General features: G+C 41.9%; 1 protein-coding gene across 8 annotated transcripts in view; it reads left to right on the forward strand.

The window, feature by feature from the left end:
* ABHD6 (abhydrolase domain containing 6, acylglycerol lipase) overlaps positions 1-25,054 on the forward strand; it is a 63,056-nt gene that overhangs the window by 27,361 nt on the left and 10,641 nt on the right. For 5 of the 8 annotated variants that reach the window (XM_042929786.1, XM_042929785.1, XM_042929790.1 and 2 more), the window contains 5 exons: positions 1,688-1,839; positions 14,780-14,936; positions 17,604-17,717; positions 19,155-19,287; positions 22,928-23,085. In XM_042929786.1, coding sequence (XP_042785720.1) covers positions 1,721-1,839; positions 14,780-14,936; positions 17,604-17,717; positions 19,155-19,287; positions 22,928-23,085 — 681 coding nt within the window. In that variant the 5' untranslated portion in view covers positions 1,688-1,720. Of the gene's footprint in view, positions 1-1,314; positions 1,378-1,687; positions 1,840-14,779; positions 14,937-17,603; positions 17,718-19,154; positions 19,288-22,927; positions 23,086-25,054 lie in introns of those variants that run through there. The other 3 variants (XM_042929784.1, XM_042929792.1, XM_042929791.1) reach the window with 2 other exon arrangements.

The following is a 25,054-nucleotide window of genomic DNA, read 5'->3' on the forward strand; positions in this document are numbered from 1 at the left end:
ATATATGTGATAAATAACCAAAAGGTTTAAAAAGGTACATGGTAAAAAAACAAGTTTTCCTTCTATCCCTAACACCCTGTGGAAAATGAATTTAAAATTTTGTATGTCTTGCCTATTGTTCAATGTGAGCACCGTTAAATTTTTCTAGACTTAGTTTGCTATACCCTAAGATTATGAAAATACTTACTAACCAGCATTTTCTCGCTTCTGTAATCTTGCTTGCTTAACACATTGCTCCCCTTCCCCCTTCCCCCTTCCCCTTTCCCCTTTTTTTCTCCTGCCACAAGTAACGGACAAAGCCTTCCCGCCAAAGGACAGACAAAGGACGCCCAATCAGAGAACAACAAATGTCCTTACTTTAAAATCAACTAATCAGGCCCCCCATAATCTGAAACCTCCCCTATGCTATTTGTCTCTGTCTATAAAAACGCTGTACCAACCCTGATCGGGGCCTCTTAGCGTCACTGGTAACGAGTGCGCGGAGGTCCAGGTTGGAACCTGCAATAAACGACCCTTGCCGCTTGGCTTTGACTTACGACTCTGGTGGTCTCTTGTGGGGGGTTTCGCGACCTCGGGCATTACAACCCCAGCTACTAGTTCCCCACCTTAGATGAACTGTTACTGATTTGTTAACACATCCTTTCCGTGATAGTAGCATTCACGCGCACACATAGATCGTTTCCATTTCTGTCTTTTGGGTTCTCTGTCCTAAGTTTTAATTTTTATTTATTTATTTTTAAAGTTTGTTTATTTATTGCGGGGGGAGGGGTAGAGAGAGGGAGAGAGAAAATCCCAAGCAGGCTGTGCACTGCCCGATGTGCAGAGCCCGATGCAGGTCTTAGTTGACTAAGCCACCCAGGCATCTCTTAACTTTTAATTTTTAAAAATTGCAAACTTATAGAAAAGCTGAAAGAATATTACCATGTAACCTTCACCTGGATTCACCAGAGGTTAACATTTGCCACATTTGCTTTAATGTTCTCTCTTTTCCCCTTCCCCAGTGACTTTTTTCTTCTCAATTTTTAAAAGTGAGTAGCAGAAATGAACAATGAGTAGCAGATATCACTATTCTTCACCCCTTAATACTTCAGCAGACGTCTCCTAAGAGCAAAGATTTTCTTTTTTTTTTTTAATTTTTTTTTTTTTAACATTTATTTATTTTTGAGACAGAGAGAGACAGAGCATGAACAGGGGAGGGGCAGAGAGAGAGGGAGACACAGAATCGGAAGCAAGCTCCAGGCTCCGAGCCATCAGCCCAGAGCCCGATGCGGGGCTCGAACTCACGGACCGTGAGATCGTGACCTGAGCGGAAGTCGGACGCTTAACCAACTGAGCCACCCAGGCGCCCCTAAGAGCAAAGATTTTCTACGTATAAACGTAACCACAATTTCATCGTCACACTCAAGAATTGTGTCACTGATTCAGTAATGCTATCTCATATCTGTTCCTTACTCAGATTTCCCCCATTTGTTTTAACAACATCCTTTATAGCTTAAAAAAAAAAATTCAGGATCCTCTCAAGGATTCTTTATTATATTTAGTTGTTATGCCTATTTAGATTTTTTAAGCACTTGGTCAGCTTTTGTTTCCTCCTGACCTTAACCCTCATTCTGGGTCCTTCTCTCCTCCACTTTGCCTTTTCTCCTTTTCTCTTGAGACAGAGTTTCAATGCTGTCACTCTCTTTAGCCCTGCAGGTGTCTGCCAGCCTTAAAGAGCAGGATGGATCTTGATGTGGTCAACATGTTTGTGATCGCAGGTGGGACGCTGGCCCTCCCCATCCTGGCATTTGTAGCCTCATTTCTCCTTTGGCCGTCAGCGCTGATAAAGATCTATTACTGGTAAGTTAATTTTATAGTTGAAGTATTCAAGAGTATCATAATAATAGTGTCATCTTCTCTGGTGGTGACTTTTGCCCTTTTGGTGGTGGTGGTTTCAACATTTTACCATGAACTATTTCAAACATACAGAAAAGTTCAAAGATGTCCTGTTTTGAGTTTGGGGAGTATTCTTGAAGAATTGGTGGTAACTCCTCACCAGGTAAATTCTTTCTGGTTTCTGATAGTATCTTTGCCTGGGAGGCTGCCTTCACTCCCAAAGTCACTGATTCTGTCTGCAGGCAAGAATTGTGCATGTTTATGGGAGCTCCTTTGATATTTTCTTGGTCATTGGATTCTTAAATTTTTTTTGTTTATTTATTTTTGAGAGAAAGAGACACAGAGTGTGATGGGGGAGGGGCAGAGAGAGAGGGAGACACAGAATCTGAAGCAGGCTCCAGGCTCTGAGCTGTCAGCACAGCTCTGAGCTGACAAGGGGCTCAAACCATGAGCTGCGAGATCATGACCTGAGCCAAAGTCGGGCGCTTAATGGACTGAGCCACCCAGTGCCCCAGCTTGGCCATTGGATGCTAACCCAGTGATATCCTGACAGGTGCAGAGATGTGCACTGAAAAATGAATTAGAAAGACCAGGGCCAAGGAGATGGCCTGGGTGGAACAGAATGGTTTTAGATATGTTCTAAACATGTTCATTAGTAAAGTGACAGAAAGAAAAAGAAGTTTCCAAAATTTTTATCATTCTTGTACCACCTTTATGATTCTTGTCCTATCTGTATAACATCTCTACTTTCCTTTTGTATTTTCTTTAGAGTTAAGTCCCTCTTTTTTACCTTAAATCGGTTTAAGAGTGAAATCAATATCGCTACTGTAAAGCAGAAATTTCTGTTTGCTGTACTTGCCATAAATGGTAAATTAATATTAAAAAATTAAATAAGCACAATGTCATTAAACAGTGTTTTAATTCTACCTTGCCAAAAATACGGCCACTCCTTTCTCTTTGTTACAAAGTATAGAGAGGTGTGAAAGATACGGCAGCCCGAACACAGCCTTCCTCACTGATGGAATCAGAAGATTAACAGTGAAGGGAGATTTGCTTTCTCATGATGTGCTTCAGTGGTTTTTCATGCCGTGGTCCATTTACCAAATAAAATCACCCCTCGTGCCCAGTGGTGTGTATCCCCTGGCGAAGGCAGTACTGAAATAGACCTGGTTCCTCTCTGTGCCGCCGGGAAAAGTGAAACACAAGGAGATTTAACCAGGACCCTGGCGGTTAGAATTGCCTTCCAGGCATGGAGAAAAGAATGCAGGGAGGTTGAGCTTGTGCCCTTTATCTGCTCTCCTTTCCGGCTCCCTTTTGTTTCATTAGCGTGTGGAATTTTCCGCCTGCCAGCCAGGCTCTGATCCTTGAAAAGAAGCTAATTGAACAGAAGGGAGCTTTTCATCCCGTGCTCTCCCTCTCCCTCTTGGAGGGTGCAGTGGTGGTGACCCTTTCAGAGGGTCACCCGGAACGTACCTCTGCAATGACGGAGCTGAGATTCTGGCCACTTAAGTGTCATTGCCCTGCAGCATTGACAGCAGGGTTCCTTTGGGACTAAGGCTCCCATGTGGCCCCTGACGAGGAGAGGCCAGGGTCGTGTACCCCTTGTGGCCCTGCAGAGGCACCATGGACCTCCACACACAAATGCCATCTTTCTTAAGGCAGAGAATGCAGTTCAGTGATGTGGCCTGTAACCATGGATATGGCTACATACAGAGGTGTGATTATATACAGGCTAATTCCACCCACCACGTGCAGAAATCCCACTCCATGCCGCATAGTCCCTCAACCTCCAAACTCCTTCAAGGAGAGATAATTCAGTAGTTTTAATATATTCGCAGCGTTGTGGGGCCTGGATGGCTCAGTCAGAACAGCTTGCGACGCTTGATCTTGGGGTCGCGAGTTTGAGTCCCACGTTGGGTATAGAGATTACTAAAAAAAAATAAAAAATAAAAACTTAAAAAAATATATATCTATTCACAGGGTTGTGTACCTGTTACCACCAAATAATTGCATAGCATTTTCATCTTCCCAAAAGGAATCCCCGTATCTGATCACAGTCACTCAGAGTTTCCCCGTCCCTTCATTCACTGGCAACTGTAACTGTTTTCTGTCCCTTTGGATTTGCCTGTTTTGGCCATTTCATATACATGCGATCATACAGCTTGTGGCCCTTAATGTCTCATTTCTTTCACTTAGCATGTTTTCAAGTTTCATCCATGTTGTAGCATGTGTCAGTACTTCATTCATTATTATGGCTGGATAATTGTCCATTGTATGGTTATACACATATTATCTATTTAAATGGATATTTGTGTAGTTCCCACTTTTTGGCTATTGCGAATAATGCCATATAGCAAATAATTCATTTTTATTAACAAATAATACCAGTAAAGCACTGAGAGGCCCCACAGAGCAGAACATTCAATCTCTTATTAAATGACAGTGCAGAGGCATGTGATCTTAAAGCCTGCTCATGCCTGTCACTCGGCTTAGAGCTGTAGCCAGAGGACAAACACAGTGCTGCCCTTTATTTTATGTACTCAGACACACAGGCCAAGAAGAAACCCAGCTGGTTGGAGAGAATGAAAATCCTAGAAAACCTTTTGGTTCATGCCAGGTCATGTTGGAACATGGGGGTTGTGATTATGGTACTAGAACCTATGATGCCATTGCAGAGAGCTGTCGGAAATCCTGTGAGTTGCTCCTTCCACCCCACCAAAATGCACAGCCTGTTTCCTTCAACTCACCTCATTGCAGGTAACATTTACACAGTGGGTGTCATAGGATGAACAGCTTTACCGTGAGTCACTTATGTTCCTTAACCACAGTTATTTCTCCAAATGCCTTTAGTTGCTCAGGTGCCCATAATGACCACGGATGGATTCACTCTGCAGAGCTAGGTCAGCCAGGTTAATTGTCAGGGTCACTACGTGAGCAGGAGCAGCAGGCAGTAGAGGTAGCTGGGCGTCCCAAACACCCCAAGCTGCCCTGCCAGATGCCCATGAGGGTGTGGTGTAACCATCACAGCAGGCTGTCTCCTGGACTTCTCCCTGGGGTCTTCTGAGCCCCTTAGGGAACAGGAACAGGCATCCCCCGTAGACCATGGCCGGTCTTCAGAACAGCTCTCTCTATGACTCAGTGTCCCTGGAGCATGACGAGCCTGTCTACATAGTGATGTGGACCATGGTCGCCCCTGTAGGAGGCATCAGATGCTTTGCTTTGAGTCAGCAGAGGACCACAATTAGAGGGGCTGGGGCCACTGTGGGTGACATCAGAGACAGCTCTTATTTTCATCGGGCCAAATATTAAGACTGTTCACAGGATGAAGGAGAGAGAGATATTTAAAGATTTTTACTTCCCAAAGAAACTCAGTTGTGAAAGGAAGATAAGGAATTATAAATATAAGAGAAAAAAACGGACAAGAATTGAAAAAGAAAACTAACATTGTTTGCAGATGACATGATTGTGTTCACAGAAAGTACAAAAGAATCTATAGATAAGTTGTTGGAATTAATAAATATTTGGCAAGATTGCTAAATATAAGGTAAGTAAACAAAAATCAGTTATATTCTTATATGACAGCAACAAAAAATAGAAAATGAAAAAAATTGTAATGATACTAATCACCATTGTATCAACAAATATAGAATACCGAATTTATCTTAAGAATAAATCTAAAGAACAATGTAGAAGGCCTCTGGACAGAAAAATACAAAGTACTAGAGAAATTCTGAAAGACCTAAAGTAATGGAGATGTAGACAGTATTTGTGAGTTGAAAGACTTTCTATCATAGGGATGTCAGATTTCCCTGAAATGATATATAGATTCAATGTACACCCATTTAAAATCCCAGCAGGGTTTTTTTTTTTTTTTTTAGTGTAGTTTAATAAACTGCTTCTTAAATGTATAAAGAAAAGTAAAGAGCCAGTTGAGCAAGAGTCTTTGTTTGCTTTAAAAAAATTTTTTTAACAGTGTGCCTGGGTGGCTCAGTTAGTTGAGCATCTGACTTTAGTTCGGGTCATGATCTCACGGTTCATGAGTTTGAGCCCCGCATTGGGCTGCCTGCTGTCAGTACAGAGCCCACTTCGGATCTTCTGTCCCCTCCTCTCTCTGCTCCCTCCTCTCTCAAAAATAAATAAACATTTTTTAAAGTTTATTTATTTATTTTGAGAGAGACAGAGAGAGAGAGTGGGGAGGGGCAGAGAGAGAGAGAAGGGAGAGAGAGAATCCCGAGCAGGCTTTGCACTCTCAGCGCAGAGTCCGACACCAGGCTTGATCTCAGGAACCGTGAGATCATGACCTGAGCCACAACCAAGAGTTAGATGCTTAACCACCTGATCCTAGAGGTGCCCCAAGCAAGACAGTCTTGAAGAAGAACAATACTAGATGATTTACATGACCAGCTGTCAAACCTAATTATAAAGCAACAGTAAGTCCAGGCTTTGTAAAGAAGGCATAATGAGGGGCACCTGGGTGGCTCAGTCGGTTAAGCGGCCGACTTTAGCTCAGGTCATGATCTCGAGGTCCGTGAGTTCGAGCCCCACATCGGGCTCTGTGCTGACAGCTCAGAGCCTGGAGCCTGCTTCCGATTCTGTGTCTCCCTCTCTCTCTGACCCTCCCCCGTTCATGCTCTGTCTGTCTCTGTCTCAAAAATAAATAAATGTTAAAAAAAAAAAAAAAGGCACAAGGAAGGAAAGGGGCATAAAGAAGGAAAGGGGCATCTGGGTGGCTCAGTTGGTTGAGCATCTTGATTTCATCTCAGGTCATGATTCCAGGGTCATGGAATTGAGCCCTGCATTGGGCTCCATGCTCAGTGTGGAGCCTGCTTGAAATTGTCACCATCTCTCTCTCTTGGCCCCCCCTCCCCTGCTCAAGATCTCTCTCTCTGTCTCTCTCTAAAAAAAAAAAAGAAGAAGAAGAAGGAGGACAAAAAAACCCAGTGGGACAGGAGAGCGCAGTAACAGATGCACATAGATACAGTCTCTTGAATTACGATAACGGTAGCACTGCTTTGCAGTGGGGAAAGGGGGCTGTGTCAACTAGATAACCATCCGGAAAAAAAGTTAATCTTGACCTCTTTGGTAGGCAAAATTACAACAGCCCCACAAAGATCTACCTCTCTAATCCCCAGAACCTGTGAATATGATGGCAAATCATTTCCATAGTTCTGTTGTATACAACTGACCTAAAGATAAGGAGATTGTCCAATGAGGCCTGATTGAATCATATCAGCCTTTAAAAGTGAAGGGGTGGGTGGGTGATGCGTATTGAGGAGGGCACCTTTTGGGATGAGCACTCGGTGTTGTATGGAAACCAATTTGACAATAAATTTCATATATTGAAGAAAAAAAAAATAAAAGTGAAGGGGTTCAGGGGTGCCTGGGTGGCTCAGTCAGTTGAGCATCCGACTTTGGCTCCGGTCATGATCTCGCACTTCACAAGTTTGAGCCCTCTGTTGGGCTCTGTGCTAGCAATTCAGAGCCTGGACCCTGCTTCAGATTCTGTCTCCCTTTCTCTCTGCCCCTCCCCCACTCATGCTCTGTCTCTCTCTCTCTCTCTCTCTCTCTCTCTCTCAAAAATAAACATTAAAAAGTGAAGGGGTTCAAAGCATGAGAAAGATTCAGTGCTATGGCTAGTTTGAAGTCGGAGAGGGCCCCATGAGAAGGAATGCCAGTGGACTCTGAGAGCAGACAGCCCCTGGCTGGCAGCCAGCAAGGCAGCAGGGATCTCAGTCCTAAACCACGAGGAACTGAATTCTGCTAATAACCTAAATAAGCTTAGAAGCTGATTCTTTCCCAGAGCTTCTAGATCAGAGCCAGCTGATGCCTTGATTTCAGCTTTGTGATACCTTCAGGAGAGAACTCTGGTAAGCTCACTCCTGACCCATAGAACTGTGAGCTAATAAATGAGTTTTTTTAAGCTGCTCAACTTGGTAATTTGTAATATAGCAATAAAAAAGAATACGGCCTCATCTACAACCTTGTGCCATGCACAAAAATCAAATCCAGGTGGATTATAGATCTAAATGAAACAAAGCTTTTATAAGAAAGCATAGAAAAACCATGGGGTGCCTGGGTGGCTCGGTTGGTTACACGTTCATCTGTTGACTTTGACTCAGCTCATGATCTCATGGTTCATGGTATCAAGCCCCACGTCAGGCTCTGCACTGACAGTACAGAACCTGTTTGGGATTCTCTCTTCCCCTTTCTCTGTTCCTCCCCACTCGTGTGCTCTCTCTCTCTCTCTCTCAAAATAAATGAATAAATATTTTTTAAAAAAGAAAACATAGAAAAACCTCACAATAGGGGTATTAAAATGGCCAGTAAACATATGTAATGGTGCTCAACTTCACTGGCCATAAGGGGAATTTAATAAAACCAAAATGAGATGCCATTTCACAGCCACCAGGACGGCTGAAGTGAAGCAAGCTGACTATAATTCCAAGTATTGGCCAGAATGTTGTATTAGCTTCCCAGAGCTGCTGTGACAAATGACCACAAACCGGGTGATGTAAAACAACAGGAATTTGTTCTCTCACAGTTCTGGAGGTTAGAAATACTAAATCAAGGTGTTGGCAACGTTGGTTCTTTCTGGAGGCTCTGAGGGAGAATCTGTTCAGTGGCTCATCCCTAGCTGCTGGTGACTGTAAGAAATCCTGGGCATTCTCTAACTTGTAGATGTGTTCTTCATGTGTAGATGGGTCACTCCACTGTCTGCCTCTGTATTTCACATGGTGTTCTTCCCTCTGTGTGTTTCTGTGTCCAAATTTCCTTCTTTTTATAAGGGCACCAGTCATATTGGACTTGGGCCCAACCCTAATCCAGTATGACCTTAACTCAACTTGATTATTTCTGGAAAGACCCTGTTTCCAAATAAGGTCATATCCATAGGTTCCAGATAGACATGAATTTGGGGGGAATACTATTCAACCCAGTGCGGATGTGAAGCAACAAGAATCTGGCATATTGTTGATGAAAGTGTAAATTAGTTCATACTAATTTCATACATTTCACACTTCATACAACAGAAGTGTGTATGTGTGTGTGTGTGTGTGTATGTGTACATATATGTATATATATATATGTACACATACACACACACACACAGAGACAGAGATCAGAAGACATATAAAAGAATATTCCATATCTGTTTCATTTGTAATACCTCCAAACTGGAAACACCAGTCTCCATTAATACTAATAATAATTAATAATAACAGATAGGGGTGCCTGGGTGGCTCAGTCAGTTAAGCGTCCGACTTCGGCTCAGATCATGATCTCATGGTTTGTGGGTTCGAGCCCTGTGTCGGACTCTGTGCTAACAGCTCAGAGCCTCGAGCCTGCTTCAGATTCCGTGTCTCCCTCTCTCTCTGCCCCTTCCCCACTCATGCTCTGTTTCTCTGTCTCTCTCTCAAAAATAAATAAAGATTAAAAAAAATACTTTAACAGATAAATAAATAAAAGCATAGCTGTAAAATTATTCATAGAGTATTCAGCAGAATACTATACAGCTATGAAAAGGAAAGACCTAGTACTATATTCTATAATACAAACACAATACTGAGTGAAAGAAATCTGATACAGACAAATACTTATTGTATGACAAAGTTCTAAAATAGTAAAACTTTCCTGAAGAGATAAAGTGAGGTAGTGGTTACCTTTGGGGATGCTGATGGGGAAAGACCTGAGGTGGGCATCTGGGTTGCTGGTCATATTCTAGATCCTAATCTGGGTGGCAGATACTGGGTTCATTTTTTTTAAGCTACCAAATGGGGCGCCTGGGTAGTTCGAGACAGTTCTGCATATTCACCAGGCTGTACACTTAAAATATGTACACATTTCTATATGATTTATGCTTCAATTAAAAGTTTCTCTAAAAATTAACAATGAAGGATTTAGAGAAATTGACCTCTCAGGTACTGCCAGTGGGAATGTAAAATTGTGCAACCACTTCGGAAAACAGTCTGGCAGTTCCTCAAAATGCGTTTTTTTAAAAAGCTACCATATGGGGTGCCTGGGTGGCTCAGTCAGTTAAGTGTCTGAATCTTGATTTCAACTCAGGTCATGATCTCACAGTTCACGGGTTTGAGCCTTGCGTCGGGCTCCACACTGTCAGCTCAGGATCCTCTCTCTCTGCCCTCCCCTACTCCTGTGCTCTCTCTCTCTCTTTCTGTCTCAAAATAAATAATAAAAATGGAAAATAATAATAAAAAACCCTACCATATGATCCAGCAATTCTACTCTTTGGTGAACTGAGAACACCCATGAGAACTGAAAACATATGTCCACAGAAAAAGTTGTATGTGAATGTTCATAGTGGTATTATTCCTAATGGCTAAAAAGTAGAAATAATTCACATGTTCGTGAGCTGATGACTGGATAAACAAATGTGCACATCCAGGTGATGGGATATTATTTAGCCTTAAAAAGGAATGGAGTACGAATACATTCTATAACAGAAGAACTTGAAAACATTATGCTAAAGTGAAATAAGCCAAACACAGAAAGTCACAGATTGAATGACCCCATTAATATGAGATGTCCAGAATAAGCAGATCCATAGAGTAAACATAAAGAGACCAGAAGGAAACTAGTAGTTGCTATGAGCTGTAGGGAGAGGGCAATGGAGAGTGAATGTTGATTGGTATGGATATTCTTTTTCTTTCTTTCTTTCTTTCTTTCTTTCTTTCTTTCTTTCTTTCTTTCTTTCTTTTTATAAAGTTTATTTTGAGAGAGAGAGAGAGAGAGAGAGTGGGAAAGGGGCAGAGAGTGAGAGAGAATTCCAAGCAGGCTCGGAACCATCAGCACAGAACCCCACGTGAGGCTCAAGCTCATGAACCATGAGATCATGACCTGAGCTGAAATCAAGAGTCAGATGCTCAACTGACTGAACCACCGAGGTGCCCCTTTCTTTCTTTTTTTAATTGTCGTAAAATATACATAACATAAAATTTAGCATTCTACCTATTTTAATTTTTTTAATGTTTATTTCTGAGACAGAGAAAGACAGAGCATGAGTGGGGGAGGGGCAGAGAGAGAGGGAGACACAGAATCTGAAACAGGCTCTGGGCTCTGAGCTGTCAGCACAGGACCTGATGCATGCTCAAACGCATGAACCGTGAGATAATGATCTGCACCGAAGTGGGACACTTAACTGAGTCACCCAGGCGCCCCATCTTTCTACCCATTTTAAAGTGTACTGTTCAATCTGGTTTCTTTTTGGTGAAAATGTTCCAGAATTAGAGAGTGGTGATGGTTGCACTACTTTGTGAATATGCTTTAAAAAAAAAAAAAAAAACAAACCAATTGTACCTTTTAAAAGGGTGAGTTTAATGGTATGTCAATTATATCTCAATAAAAAGAAATCTATACGTAACATCCTAGTCATTTGGGAAAAGCAAATCAAAACCACAGTGAGATACTGCACACCTGTCAGGGTGACTATTATTTCAGAAAAAAAATAAACGAAAATAACATGTGTTGGTGAGGATATAGAGAAATCCTTGTGCATCTCTGGTACAAATGTAAAATAGTACAGCTGCTGTGACAAATTTAGTGGCTCCTCAAAAAGTTAAACATAGAGTTACCATATGATCCAGCAATTCTACTTCTGGGTATATACTCCAAAGAATTGAAAGCAGGGACTCAAACAGATATTTGTATACTGACATTCATAGCAGCATTACTCACGATAGCCCAAAAAATGAAACTGCCCAAATATTCATCAACAGATGAGGGATAAACAAAATACGGTGCCTATATAAAAGAGAACATTACTCAGTTTTAAAAAGGAAGGAAATTTTGACACATGCTATAACATGGATGGACCTTGAAATCACTATGCTCAGCGAAATATGCCAGACACAAAAGAACAAATTTTGTATGATTCTGCTTATATGAGGTACCTAAAATAGGCAAATTCATAGAGACAGAAAGCAGAATAGAGGTTATCAGGGGCTGAGGGGAGAAGGGGAATGGGGAGTAATTATTTAATGGTTATAGCATTTCTATTTGGGATGATGAAAAAGTTCTAGAATGGACAATGGTGTTGGTTGATGTGCAACATTGTGAATGTACTTCATGCCATTGAATTGTATGGTTAAAATGGTGAATCTTCCGTTACGTATATTTTGCCACAATAAAAAAAAGAGAAATATTTAAGTCCTTTTCTTTAGAGGTTCTTGTAATCTAGTAAGTCTGAGACTTGCAGGATGAAGGGTTTGGTCCTTGGAAGTATATGTGTGTGTGTGGGTGTGTGGGTGTGGGTGTGTGTGCACACGCGCGTGCAACGGAGTATCAATCGCTCAGCCATCAAAAAGAATGAGATTTTGCCATTTGTGACAATGTAGATGGACCTAGAAGGTAGTATGCTAGGTGAAGTCAGACAGAGAAAGAGAAATCACCATGTGATTTCACTTATGTGAGCAATCTAAAAAACAAAACAAACGAACAAATGGAAAACAGAAACAGAATCATAAATACAGAAAACAAACTGGTATCTGCCCAAGGGGAAGTGGGGGGGGGATGGGTAAAATAGGTGAAGGGGATTAAGATGTACAACATTCCGGTTACAAAATAAATATATCATAGAGATGAAAAGTACAACACAGGGAATATAGTCAAGAATACTATAAAAGCAGTATAATGTTATGTGGTGTTGTGTGGTGACAGATGGCAGGCATTGAGTAACGGATCGAACTGTCCAAGCACTATATTGTTCACGTGAAACTAATAAAACACTATATTTAAGTTTTTAAAAAGATCACTTAGTTAATAAATGAATGAGCTGGGATATGAATGATTGAATGAATGAATGAATGAATGAACGAACGAACCAACTAACTCATCTTATGGTGCCAGGGTTTAGAATTTTGACATATGCTTGCTCTGTCATAAGAGCTTTTAAGCTAGCCAATGTTATTTTTAACGTTTTGAATAGGCAATGCATTCATTGAAAAAGGAAAGTAATGAAAGTCTCCCTCCTGGCTCTGTTCTCTTTCCACCTACTTCTCACTATAATCCCACCTCCACTCCAGATACTCATCTTGATAGTGTCTTGTGTATGCTTTCTTGCTTTGTGTATGTAGATGCAAGTAAATATGCATGTATATCCTCATCCCCTTCGTCCTTTATTTTATACCAAGGGTTAGTTACCACCGATCAGCTTAGGCTGTTTGCTTTCTGCAAGACTTGGCTACCTCTCTGGTGCAAAGTATACCACAAAGTGAATCTCTGATTGAATTAATTATCTTTCATCTCGGCGAGATTCTTCATGCAGAGAGTTACATTTGTTTGATGGTAATTCCATATTGAAATCAAATTCGGGCCAAACTCCAGCACTGCCAAGTCTTACATAACCAACAGAACCTGAGCTTCCAACCAACTGCCATATGCTGTGAGGAATAAAACCAGAGGACCGATGCAGATGGTTCTTAACAGTCACGTTCTCACTCTCAAAATCTCTAGGGGGAAGAAACCAACTTACATATATAAAATATATATGTTAATATATATTTTTAAATATACATATTTTAATACATGTATATGTATATATGTTTGGGGTAGAGGGATATGACCCTTATTGAGCTTATCCACCAGAGTGGAAATAATGTCTGTATAAAACAAAATGTTTGTTACTATGACTTCTACATCACAATTAAAATCCAGTCAACTCTAGGGATGCCTGGGTGGCTCAGTCAGTTAAGCATCTAACTTCAGCTCAGGTCATGATCTTGGCAGTTCATGAATTTGAGCCCCGCGTCGGGCTCTGTGCTGACAGCACAGAGCCTGGAGCCTACTTTCGATTCTGTGTCTCCCTCTCTCTCTGCCTCTTCTCCGCTTGTGCTCTGTCTCTCTCTCTCTCTCTCAAAAATAAACATTAAAAATTTTTTTAAATAAAATCCAGTCAACTCTATCAAAATACTTTAGAATCAATAGCTTCTCTGAAGCCACAGTAACACTTAAATAAGCTTAAGACTCAAAAGCAGAAATTTGGTTGGTTGGAAAGCTAATTAAACTTCCTACTTGCTCAAATAGAATTACAAAAGAACAGAATTGTGTTTTTCACAGAGACAGAGTCCACTGGACTCACCAACGCTGGACAGCTGTCAAGAGTGTTTAGTCCTGAGATCATAAGGAATCCAGGCATCCTTGGACAAGTATTCTGTTGCCTTTTCTTCCCAATCAGAGATTTGTGGATGTGACCCCACCACCAGCAATTGTAGCCTTAAGGGGAGAGTCTAATTCTTCATCTCCACAAATAGCAAGTTGCAAGTGATGAGTGGTAATATGCTTTACCTTCAAGTCTTTTGATCATTTCCTGCCAGTCAGAGCCCCTCTGCAGTGACGTACTTACTCCAGGATGGCTGCATTGTACATGGTGCAGCTGTGCCCACACATCCATGGCTGTTCGTCCTAGATTTCAGGTGTCCATGAGTATGACCCACCAGGAACTGCAAGCCAGCTCTCTACGAGAGGAACCTGCCTTTGTCTTGACCTTTCTGGAGTTCTTCCCAACCTTGCCACCAGCTACTTCGAATTCAGCTGTAGCTCGAGCAAGCAAGGCAAAGAAAGGCCAATCAGACACCTAGAAAGATCTCACCACCTACTCCTTCGTCATACCGCCATTTAAAATGCCAAAAAGATATAAATATCAACAAGAGGTTATTATATATCATGCCTCTTCAGAAAACACTCTCTTACTCTTTTTTCTCCTCCTAGTTAGAGGTTATTAGAAAATTACATACAAGAATATTCATTTAAGGTGCTTCCTGGAATGGTTTCACTCAGTGTTCCCTGAGGGTGGGGGACCCCAGGGACATATGGGGAAGAGGGCATGTGCCCCTTCCAAAACCACTTCTCTGGAGTTTGCTGGTTTTGTTTCACCTTTATGTTTCCTCCCCAGGTACTGGCGGAGAACGTTGGGCATGCAGGTCTGCTATGTTTACCATGAAGATTATCAGTTCTGTTATTCCTTCCGGGGCAGGCCGGGGCACAAACCTTCCATCCTCATGCTCCATGGATTCTCTGCACATAAGGATATGTGGCTCAGTGTGGTCAAGGTGCAGTTCTAGATTCTTCTCTCTCAAGAGGGGGTCACTCAATAAAGAAAAGGGTGTCCATTTGCATGTGATGTCATCAGCAATGATGGAAAGCAAAGGGAACCCAGAACCGTGGCTCAAATCATCTTAAAACTAATTCAGGGGGCGCCTGGGTGGCTCAGTCAGTTGAGCGTCCGACTTTGGCTCAGGTCACGATCTCGTGGTCCGTGAGTTCGAGCCCCACGTCGGGCTCTGGGCTGATGGCTCAGAGCCTGGAGCCTGCTTCCGATTCTGTGTCTCCGTCTCTCTCTGACCCTCCCCCGTTCATGCTGTGTCTCTCTCTGTCTCAAAAATAAATAAACTTAAAAAAAATTTAAAAAAAAAAAAAAAAAAGCTAATTCAGTATCCAGGTAACCCTTGAGCAACATGGGGGCTAAGGGAGCCCACCTACCATGCAGTCAAGAATTCACGTATAACTTTTTTGCTCCCCCAAAACTTAACTACAAATAACCTACTGTTGACCAGAAGCCTTTACCAATAACATAAATGGTTGATTAATACATATTTTGTATGTTATATATATTATATACTGTATTCTTACAATAAAGTAAGCTAGAGAAAAGAAAATGTTATTAAGAAAATGATAAGGAAGAGAAAATACATTTACTATACTGTATCGAAAAAATCCATGTATAAACGGATCTGCATAGTTCAAACCTGTGTTGTTTGAGGGTCAACTGTATTATTCAGATCCTTTTCTCAGAAAAAATTTACTGAGTTGAATGTTATTTGTAAAATCTGTACCCTAGAAATACTTAAGTCTCATGAATATTTCTTAAGGTTTCTGACACTCACCTTCCTCTCAGAATTTGTCATGATTATCAAGATCAGGTTAACAAAATCATTTATTCTTTTTCAATGTTTATTTATTTTTGAGAGAGAGAGACAGAGTGCAAGTGGGGGTGGGGCAGAGAGAGAGGGAGACACAAAATCCAAAGCAGGCTCCAGGCTCTGAACTGTCAGCACAGAGCCAGGCACGGGGCTCAAATTCACCAAATGCGAGATCATGACCTGAGCCGAAGTCGGATGCCTGACCGACTTAGCCACCCAGGTGCCTCAAAATCATTTATTCTTTTATACTCCAAGTATCTCCTCCTCCTTCCCCTCATTCTCCCTTTTGTTCTTCTTCTCTTTCTCCCTTGCCCTTCCTCCCTTCCTTCTACTTTCGTTTTTGTTTTTTTTTTTAATTTTCCTGAGTCATTTAGAGAAACCATCTTTATCTAGCAGCTTCCTGAGATTGGTTTTCCACATTGCTCGCCTTCTGTCCTGGTTTCCTTGGGTGTGGCAACTTGCGTTATTGGTCAGAGGGACCAGGTGGTGCAGGTGGAGGCTGGGAGAGACTCCCACCTCAAGCAGAACTATACCTGAATGATTCCAAGTATTATCTACACGAGGGGGAAAGGGCTCACACATCCTGTAGTTCCTTGTGTTCTCATCCCCAGATTCCACTGGAAGGACAGGCATCCCCATGCCTTAATGAACCTCTCGCTTCCTGCCCCAACTCAGATGTTTGTTTGTTTATTTTTAAGTTTATGTATGTATGTATGTATTTATTTATTTATTTTTGAGAGAATGAGGAATAAGCACACAAGAGAGAGAAGGGCAGAGAGAGAGGGGGAGAGGGAGAATCCCAAGCAGACTTTGCACTGTCAGTGCAGAGCTCCATGTGGGGCTCAAACCCTTGAACCGTGAGATCATGACCTGACGTGAAATCAAGAGTCAGGTGCTTAACTGACTGAGCCACCCAGATGCCCCTCAGATGTTTTTTATGTAACCGGATATTTGTTTATTGGTAACTGATGTTTCTCAGTTTCCTGGTTCAAAGTGGCACAAATATAAATGGAAGGTATTTTAGAATAATAATCCTCCCAGGATTTAGACATTAATGCAAAAAACAAAAAACAAAAAAAGTTGAAACCAGAGGTAGGGTGATCAGACAGTCATGGTTCTTAGAGAAAGCTTTGCTTTTGTTGGCTCCGGGGCTGCTCCAGTTGGCTGTGTTCTGGGAGAACAGAGGCTTATTTTTTAGTTCCAAGTCAGTGGCTGCATAACTGAGTAAGTGTGAAAGGGGTGAGTGAAAGGAGAAGGAGATAGTAGATGCCGATTGGCATCGAGAAACAGTGAGAGGGGCGCCTGGGTGGCTCAGTCAGTTAAGCGTCTGACTTCAGCTCAGGTCATGATCTCGCGGTCCGTGAGTTCGAGCCCCGCGTCGGGGCTCTGTGCTGGCAGCTCAGAGCCTGGAGCCTGCTTCGGATTCTGTGTCTCCCTCTCTCTCTGACCCTCCCCCCTTCATGCTCTGTCTCTGTCTCAAAAATAAATAAACGTTTAAAAAAAATTAAAGAAAACAAGAAATTCCAGCTTACTACCTTAACCTTTGCCCCCCTTTTCCAGACATCTCCTGAGTCCCCTCCCATCTGTATATTGATCTTTTGCGGCCTCTGCTCCCTATGAGGGTTACTGGCAGTACTTGTATCAGATGTTACTGGGGTAAGACACTGGGTGGCGTAGGCTCACCATCCTCAGGGATGGCTGTCAGGTCACTTGGTAAGTGGGGGCAACCTCCCTAGAAGAGTGGGCAGACATGTCCTGCACACCACATACTGATTCTCTGCACCCATGTGTTCTCAGTTCCTTCCAAAGAACCTGCACTTGGTCTGCGTGGACATGCCGGGACATGAAGGTACCACCCGGTCCTCCCTGGATGACCTGTCCATAGATGGTCAAGTAAAGAGGATACACCAGGTAAGCCGGAAGCTCTACCAAAATTGCTCAGACTGGGCCTTCCCCACCTCACATGCCCAAGCCTGGAGAGCAGGTAAGAGAGTTCCATGCTAACTTGTAACCAGTCTCTAATCCATTCTGTCTGCAAATATTTACAAACAAAATGGCACCCAAATGGTATCATTGGTCAGCTGTGGAGGGCCAGGACCTATTGCATATTGTTCTCCTTTAAGCCTGTTTTAGTTGTTTCTCAAGAAATATGGTATGGACATTTTTTTTAGCTCTTGAAAAAGGAGTTTATAATTCTCAAGATCATTTCCCTAGAGTCTGTTTTTTTGCTTACCACCTACATGACACAATATCATGATAGCCCCTCTGCCTAGTTGTGGAGGATGGGAAGGGTGCTCTTTGCATTTTGTTCTATTTTAGCATCTAGCTTCAGCCTCCCTTTGGCTGAGTTTTCAAAATTATGAGTCTCATGAACCAGTTCAGAATTTAATAGTCTGTAAGTTTCAGATTAACAGTACATATTTTCCCCAGATGAGGATTTTTTTTTTAATGTTTATTTATTTTTGAGAGAGAGAGTGAGTGTGAACAGGGGCAGGGCAGAGAGAGAGGGAGACACAGAATATGAAGCAGGCTCCAGGCTCCAAGCTGTCAGCACAGAGCCCACTGCGGGGCTCAAATCACAAACTGTGAGATCATGACCTGAACTGAAGTTGGCGCTAACCGACTGAGCCCCCCAGGTACCCTGAGGATGTTTATTTAATGTCTGTACCCACCCCACCCCCCTTTAGATTGTGTATTCTGATGAGGTCAGGAACCTTATCTTTTGGGGTCTTTGATGTATCCTCAGGAGCTGACCATAGTTCCTTGTACATAATAGATATCCAATAAATATTTTGAGATGTGTGGATGGTTGGTTGAATGGTTGGATGGTTGAATAGACAGGTTGGTTGTCATATGAATGGATGGTTAGATAGATGGAAAGGGCTTTAAATTAGGGCAAGAGTCTTCAAACTGTGCTTGGCCTGCCACCTATTTTTGTAAGCTAAGTTTTCTTGGAATACAGCCCTGCTCATTCATTTACGTATTATCTCTGGCTGCTTTTGTGCTACAACAGTAGAGTTGAGTAGCTGCAACAGAGAACATATGACCCACAAAGCAAATAATATTTTCTCTTGGGACCTTTATAAAAAAGTTTGCTGGCTCATGAATTAGGAGAATTCTTGTTGGTTTTATACTTACAAATGACCCTTCAATCACCTGTGTCAGGTAAAGAGTATTATATGCCATAAGGCTTGTCTGAATAATGGATCCAGTAGATTTCAGACCCCCTTTCATTAATAGACCTTGTCAGCTGTCCTCACAGGAGGTACAGAGGTTTTCTGCTATGTAATCACTATTGTTGTTGACTACAGCTATATAACCAAGCCTCCTTCTCTTTTCTCTTCCTAGTTTGTAGAATGCCTCAAGCTGAACAAAAAACCCTTCCACCTGATAGGTACCTCCATGGGTGGCCATGTGGCTGGAGTATATGCTGCTTACTACCCTTCAGATGTCTGCAGTCTAAGTCTTGTATGCCCTGCTGGTGAGTTACAAGGCTAAAATAACCCCATGTGTGACTTGAGCACAGCAGGGTCTGAATCTCTAGGGAACAGATGGCAGTGTCTGCTATGGCTGTCTTTTAGAATCATTTTTTTCAACATCTACTTTAGAGATATACAGTGCTTTAAAGATAACTAACCAAACAGTAGTTGTATAACCATAATCGTAACCATGCTTTTTTTTTTTAGATTTTTTTTTATTAACTTGTTTATTTTTTATTTTTTTAAATTTACATCCAAATTAATTAGCATATAGTGCAACAATGATTTCAGGAATAGATTCCTTAATGCCCCTTACCCATTTATCCCATGCCCCCTCCCACAACCCCTCCCTTTAACCCTCCGATTGTTCTCCATATTTATGAGTCTCTTCAGTTTTGTCCCCCTCCCTGTTTTTATATTATTTTTGTTTCCGTTCCCTTATGTTCATCTGTTTTGTCTCTTAAAGTCCTCATATGAGTGAAGTCATACGATTTTTGTCTTTCTCTGACTAATTTCACTTAGCATAATATCCTCCAGTTCCATCCACGTAGTTGCAAATGGCAAGACTTCATTCTTTTCGATTGCTGAGTAATACTCCATTGCATATATATATATACCACATGTTCTTTATCCATTCATCCATCGATGGTCCTTTGGGCTCTTTCCATACTTTGGCTATTGTTGATAGTGCTGCTATAAACATGGGGGTGCATGTGTCCCTTCGAAATAGCATACCTGTATCCCTTGGATAAATTGCTGGGTCGTACATGCTAATGTTTAAAATGTAGAGCCAGCCTTTTTCCACAAAGAATTCAAGGTGGTTAATTAAAATGTGTATAGTACTTTGCAGCACTTAAATACAGTACTTTGAAATATAACAATAATATTAATATCCAACATTTATTGAGCTCTTAAGAGCTAAGTTCCCTATATGGATTTAATTCTTGTCATATCCTTATGAGGTGAAAGTGCTGTTCTCATGCTTCTCCTTTTTTGCTGAAAACTTAGAAATCTTGATACATAACAAGATTTTTTTTAAAAAATCAACAAACAGGGGTGCCTGGATGGCTCAGTCAGTTGAGCATCTGACTCTTGATTTTGGCTCAGGTCATGATCTTAGGGTCATGGGATCAAGCCCTGTGTCAGGCTCTGTGCTGAGCATGGAGCCTGCTTGAGATTCCCTCTGTCACTCAGCCCTTCCCCTGCTCATGGGCACACATGTGTGCTCTCTCTCTAAAATAAAAAAAATAATAAGCCTTATTTTTTGTTTTTCAATCAATGTATATATGCATATGTCAACTTGAGCTGTAATATGTCCCCAGAAATTACATTCTAAAGTTGGATTTTTTTAAAGATTTTAGTTAAAAAAAGACTTTATTTTTTTAAGTAATTTCTACACCCAACATGGGGCTTGAGCTTACAACTGCAAGATCAAGGGTCACATGCTCCACCAACTGAGTCAGCCAGGCGCCCCTGAAGTTAGATTTTTAAAATTCATTTTTCTTATATGTCTTCAAACTTGGATTTGTAATGTGTTAGAGAAAAAAAATCTTAATTTTTCTTTCTTTTTCCTTCTGCTCCCTCCCCCCATCTCTCTGGTACTTTCTTGGAGTATGATTTACACATAGTAAATCACCCAAATTTTAAGTGTACATCTCAATGACTTTTTACATGTGCATTTACTATCCAGATCAAGATAGTATTATAGGTGGGAACACTGAGGCACAAAGAAATTATGTTAATGCTGGAGCCAGGATAAGAAGAGATCCTAGGATGTCTGACTCTAGAACTGTGGCTTCTTTGGAAATCCTTTAACATCCACTACTTCTTTTATGTGACTCTTACCTACTACCTCCTTTATCTGCTAGAGCCCACCATGAGTTGAACCTTCTACTGAAACCTAACTAAATTGACCTTTAAAATATTTTAGTTATCAAAGTCATTTTCAGGTCTGTTGAGGACATTAAAATTGAAGGTAAACTCCCAAAGGGTTTTCTTTTCTCTTTTTCCCAAGCACCATGTCTGAAATCATTTGGGCTTTTTATAATTAAGTTTGAGAACTGGAAAAACAGCTCCTGTGGAAGTTATTAGATTTTTGATCGCTTGTGGAAGATCAGATCTAACTGGCTTTTTTGAATGTATGACTCAGAGAAGAGTTTGACACCTGAGTTTCAATTGGAAATTTAAAATTATTTGTGTGTGAAAATGAAAAGATAAACTTGTTTTTAATTTGAAATAATTACATTTTTTTAAAGTTTTTAAAGTTTATTTTGAGAGAGAAATAGAGAGCAAGCAGGGGAGGGGCAGAAAGATACGGAAACAGAATCCCAAGCAGGCTCCACGCTGTCAGCACAGAGCCTGATGCAGGGCTCAAATTCACAAACTGTGAGATCATGACCTGAGCCAAACTCAGGAGTCAGATGCTTAACCAGCTGAGCCACCCAGGTGCTCCCTGCTTTGAAATCATTTTAAATTTACAGAAATGTTGCAAAGATAGTACAGAGAGTCCCATATACCCTTTACCCAGCTTCCCCCATTGTTAACGGCTCACATTACCAAAGTAAATTTGTCACAGCTAAGAAACCAACACTGGTACAGTACTATTAACTAAACTCTAGGCTTTATTTGGATCTCATTAGTTTTTCCACTAATGTCCTTTTTCTGTTCCAGGATCCGGTCCAGGATACCACATGACATTTAATCTAGGATTATTTTTAAAGTAAAAGGAAATAGATCGTGTAATCTGCCCCATGGCATCGCAAAAGCCACATGATGCCCATGCTAGCTTTAAAGGAATTGCTGAATATAGGAGATTTATAAAGTGTGGATTTCTGCAGCGCAGTATTGATGTCACTGCCTTTCTTTCTGAAATGTAGCTTGTCAGCTAAGTTAAACATCTAGACATTTGCTCAGTGTTGGAAGTGAAAATTAGTTTTGCCCTCCTGTGCATATCAGCTCATGTGAATTTTCTTGTGTCTTGCTCCAGGGAGATAGGAAATGATGGTCAGTCTCAACGCTGTTCAGTCTCAGTGAACACCTAATGATCTGGACAAGGAGGGACTGCGTGGAGGGCAACATGGCAGACAGCTCAGAAGGGGTCTCTCTTTCACTGTGTATACGTATTGACCCCAAAAAAGAGATTACTAAGTGGGTCCAGGCCAAAGGAAGGAGTTGTCAGTCATTCCAGGCCTGTGTTTTCTTTCCTTCATGTATTTTATCAGCCTTCCCCTTAACGATATGAATGTGCAGGGGCTCAGGCAAGTTGTCTTATCAACTAATGCTTCTTAAACTCTATCATACATATGCCTCCCCAGCATCTTGTTAAAGTGCACATTCTGATTCAAGAGTCTTAGGAGAAGGGCTGAGATTCCACATTTCTTATGGGCTTCCAGTGCTGCTGGTCCATGGACCACAGTTTGAGTAACCAGTCCCTAAAATATCCTGAAGGATTTTTTTTTTTTCTGTGTTTCTCAGAGTGTGGTTTTGACCTTGAGCAAGGATGGCAGTACTGATGAAAAAGAAATTTGGTGAAAAACACCTGAAATATATTAGCTCTGGGCCTTTATTGGAGGTTTCCTTCTAAAATGGGAATTAGTAAGAAGGAAGATACATTGCCAAGCTGTTTTGGTTTGAATCCCACAGGCCTGCAGTACTCAACTGATAATCAATTTATACAGCGGCTCAAAGAACTGCAGGACTCGGCCGCCATAGAGAAGATCCCCTTGATCCCATCCACTCCAGAAGAGATGAGTGAAATGCTCCAGCTCTGCTCCTATGTCCGCTTCAAGGTGCCCCAGCAGGTAACGTGATCTCAGCAGCAGTCTGCCTGCCCTTTGCCAGAGGCTTGGGCGTCCAGGGCCGGCTTCCTTCACACAGTTCTTGCATCTCGTACTCATCTATTTAGTCACTCAGCGCATGTCTGTACTGTGCCTGTGACATGTCAGGCACTGTGTTTGGGCGCAATGGTGAAGAAATAAGACCGAGAAGGCACCTGTGCAGACACTGGCCTGGAGGGGGGTGGCGGGGAGACAGGCAACTAACAAGTAAACAAATACAAACTGTGGTAAGTTCTATGGAGGAAATGAAGCTGGTGTATAGTGATTGAAAGCAGGGAGGCAGTGGAGACTTTGATAAACCTCTTTAAGAAAATAGCGTAGGCAGAGATGGGGAAAACATAAGTAAGTTTAAGGCACTGGAAGGAGGCTTGGGTGAATGGGGCCCAGAGGGAGAGGGAGGGAGAGAGGCAAGGGCTACAGCAGACATTTCTTCTTCTTTTTCTTTTTCCTTTTCTTTTTTTCTTTTTCTTTTTCTTTTCTTTTCTTTCCTTTTTTTTTTTTTTTTTTTAATTTCAGGACTGCTTTACACTCTTAAGAATTATTAAGAACCCCCCAAAGAGCTTTTGTTTATGGAGGTTCTGACTATTGACATTTACCATATCAAAAAGTAAAACTCAGAAAATGCAAAACACGAGAACATACCTACAGGCACTCATAATCAGTATGATGACACTATCCCTCAACAAGTAGGTTCTGAGAAACAATGCTTTTGAGAGAATGAAATTGAAGAGAGCAAGTAATATTTAGCATTACAATGAAAATAGTTTGACTTCTTGGACTAGCAGAAACCGCTTTGAGAACCACTGGGCTAGATCACCTAGGACCCAACAGGTGATGGGAAGGAGGCTGGAGTTCTAGGAAGGACTGTGGGGAGCTCAAACAGACACAAAGAACCATTGGGGTCCTCCTGTGACCTGGGAGGTGACAGTGGTGTAGATGAAGGCAGTGGCAGTGGAGACTAGAGACCTGAGATGTTTTGGAGGAAGGACAGACAGCACTTATGGCAAATTGGAAGTGGAGGATGTGTGACAGTGAGGAGTCACAAGTGATTTCTGGTACTTGAGTTGGATAAAGGCAGCATTTTCTGAGTAGGGGAAGGAGAGAGGGAGGGTGGGTCTTGGGGACAGGCTCCAATATGGACTTATTCAAGCTGTCTGTAAGGGCTCCAGGTGTAGATGTCAAGCAGACAGTTGGAGGTGCAGATTGGATATACAGGTAGAGCTGAGGGACTGGTTAGAGCCATCAGCAGGATGTTGTGGCAGGTCACGGTCTGATTGAAGCTGTGAATCTGGGGAAGGGGTGTGGGAACCAAGAGATAAGAATGCATGGTTCAGTCTCATAACTGCAACTAATCTTTTCTAGTGTAGGAACTGGACTCTGCCTTGGGGTGGGGCCTCCTAGGAGTTGAGGGAACGGGCTCTGTTCAGATGGTGTGAACACGACTCAGTTAAGGGGTGTAGAAGCACCCAGAGTCTGCTTCTGGGGTATGTTCTACCCCTGATATCCTCTTTTTAGTTGTGAGCTTGCATTGATCCCCTCCCAGCTGTGATCTCTTCCCAGTCTAGAGTAGTCAAACAGCGCTTTAGGAAATTCCGTGTTTTGGGGTGCCTGGATGGCTCAGTCGGTTGAGCATCCGACTTCAGCTCAGGTCATGATCTCGCAGATCATTGGGCTTGCTGCTGTCAGCACAGAGCCCACTTTGCATACTCTGTCCCCCTCTCTCTGCTCCTCCCCCACTTGTTTTTTTTCTCTCTCAGAAATAAATAAATGTTAAAAAAAAAAAGAAAATTCCACATTTTGAGTTGTCAGGGATATGAAAACACTGGGAGAAAGTAAGCGGCAGCTCTAAAAGTCTTCCCTTCTAGGAGACAAGGAGCATCAGGCACTCTGCCTTCTGTGTCATGTTGTTATGTCTGTCTATTTACTTGCCTGT

This window comes from Panthera leo, chromosome A2 (genome assembly GCF_018350215.1).
Source record: "Panthera leo isolate Ple1 chromosome A2, P.leo_Ple1_pat1.1, whole genome shotgun sequence".
NCBI classification, from domain to species: Eukaryota; Metazoa; Chordata; class Mammalia; order Carnivora; family Felidae; genus Panthera; species Panthera leo.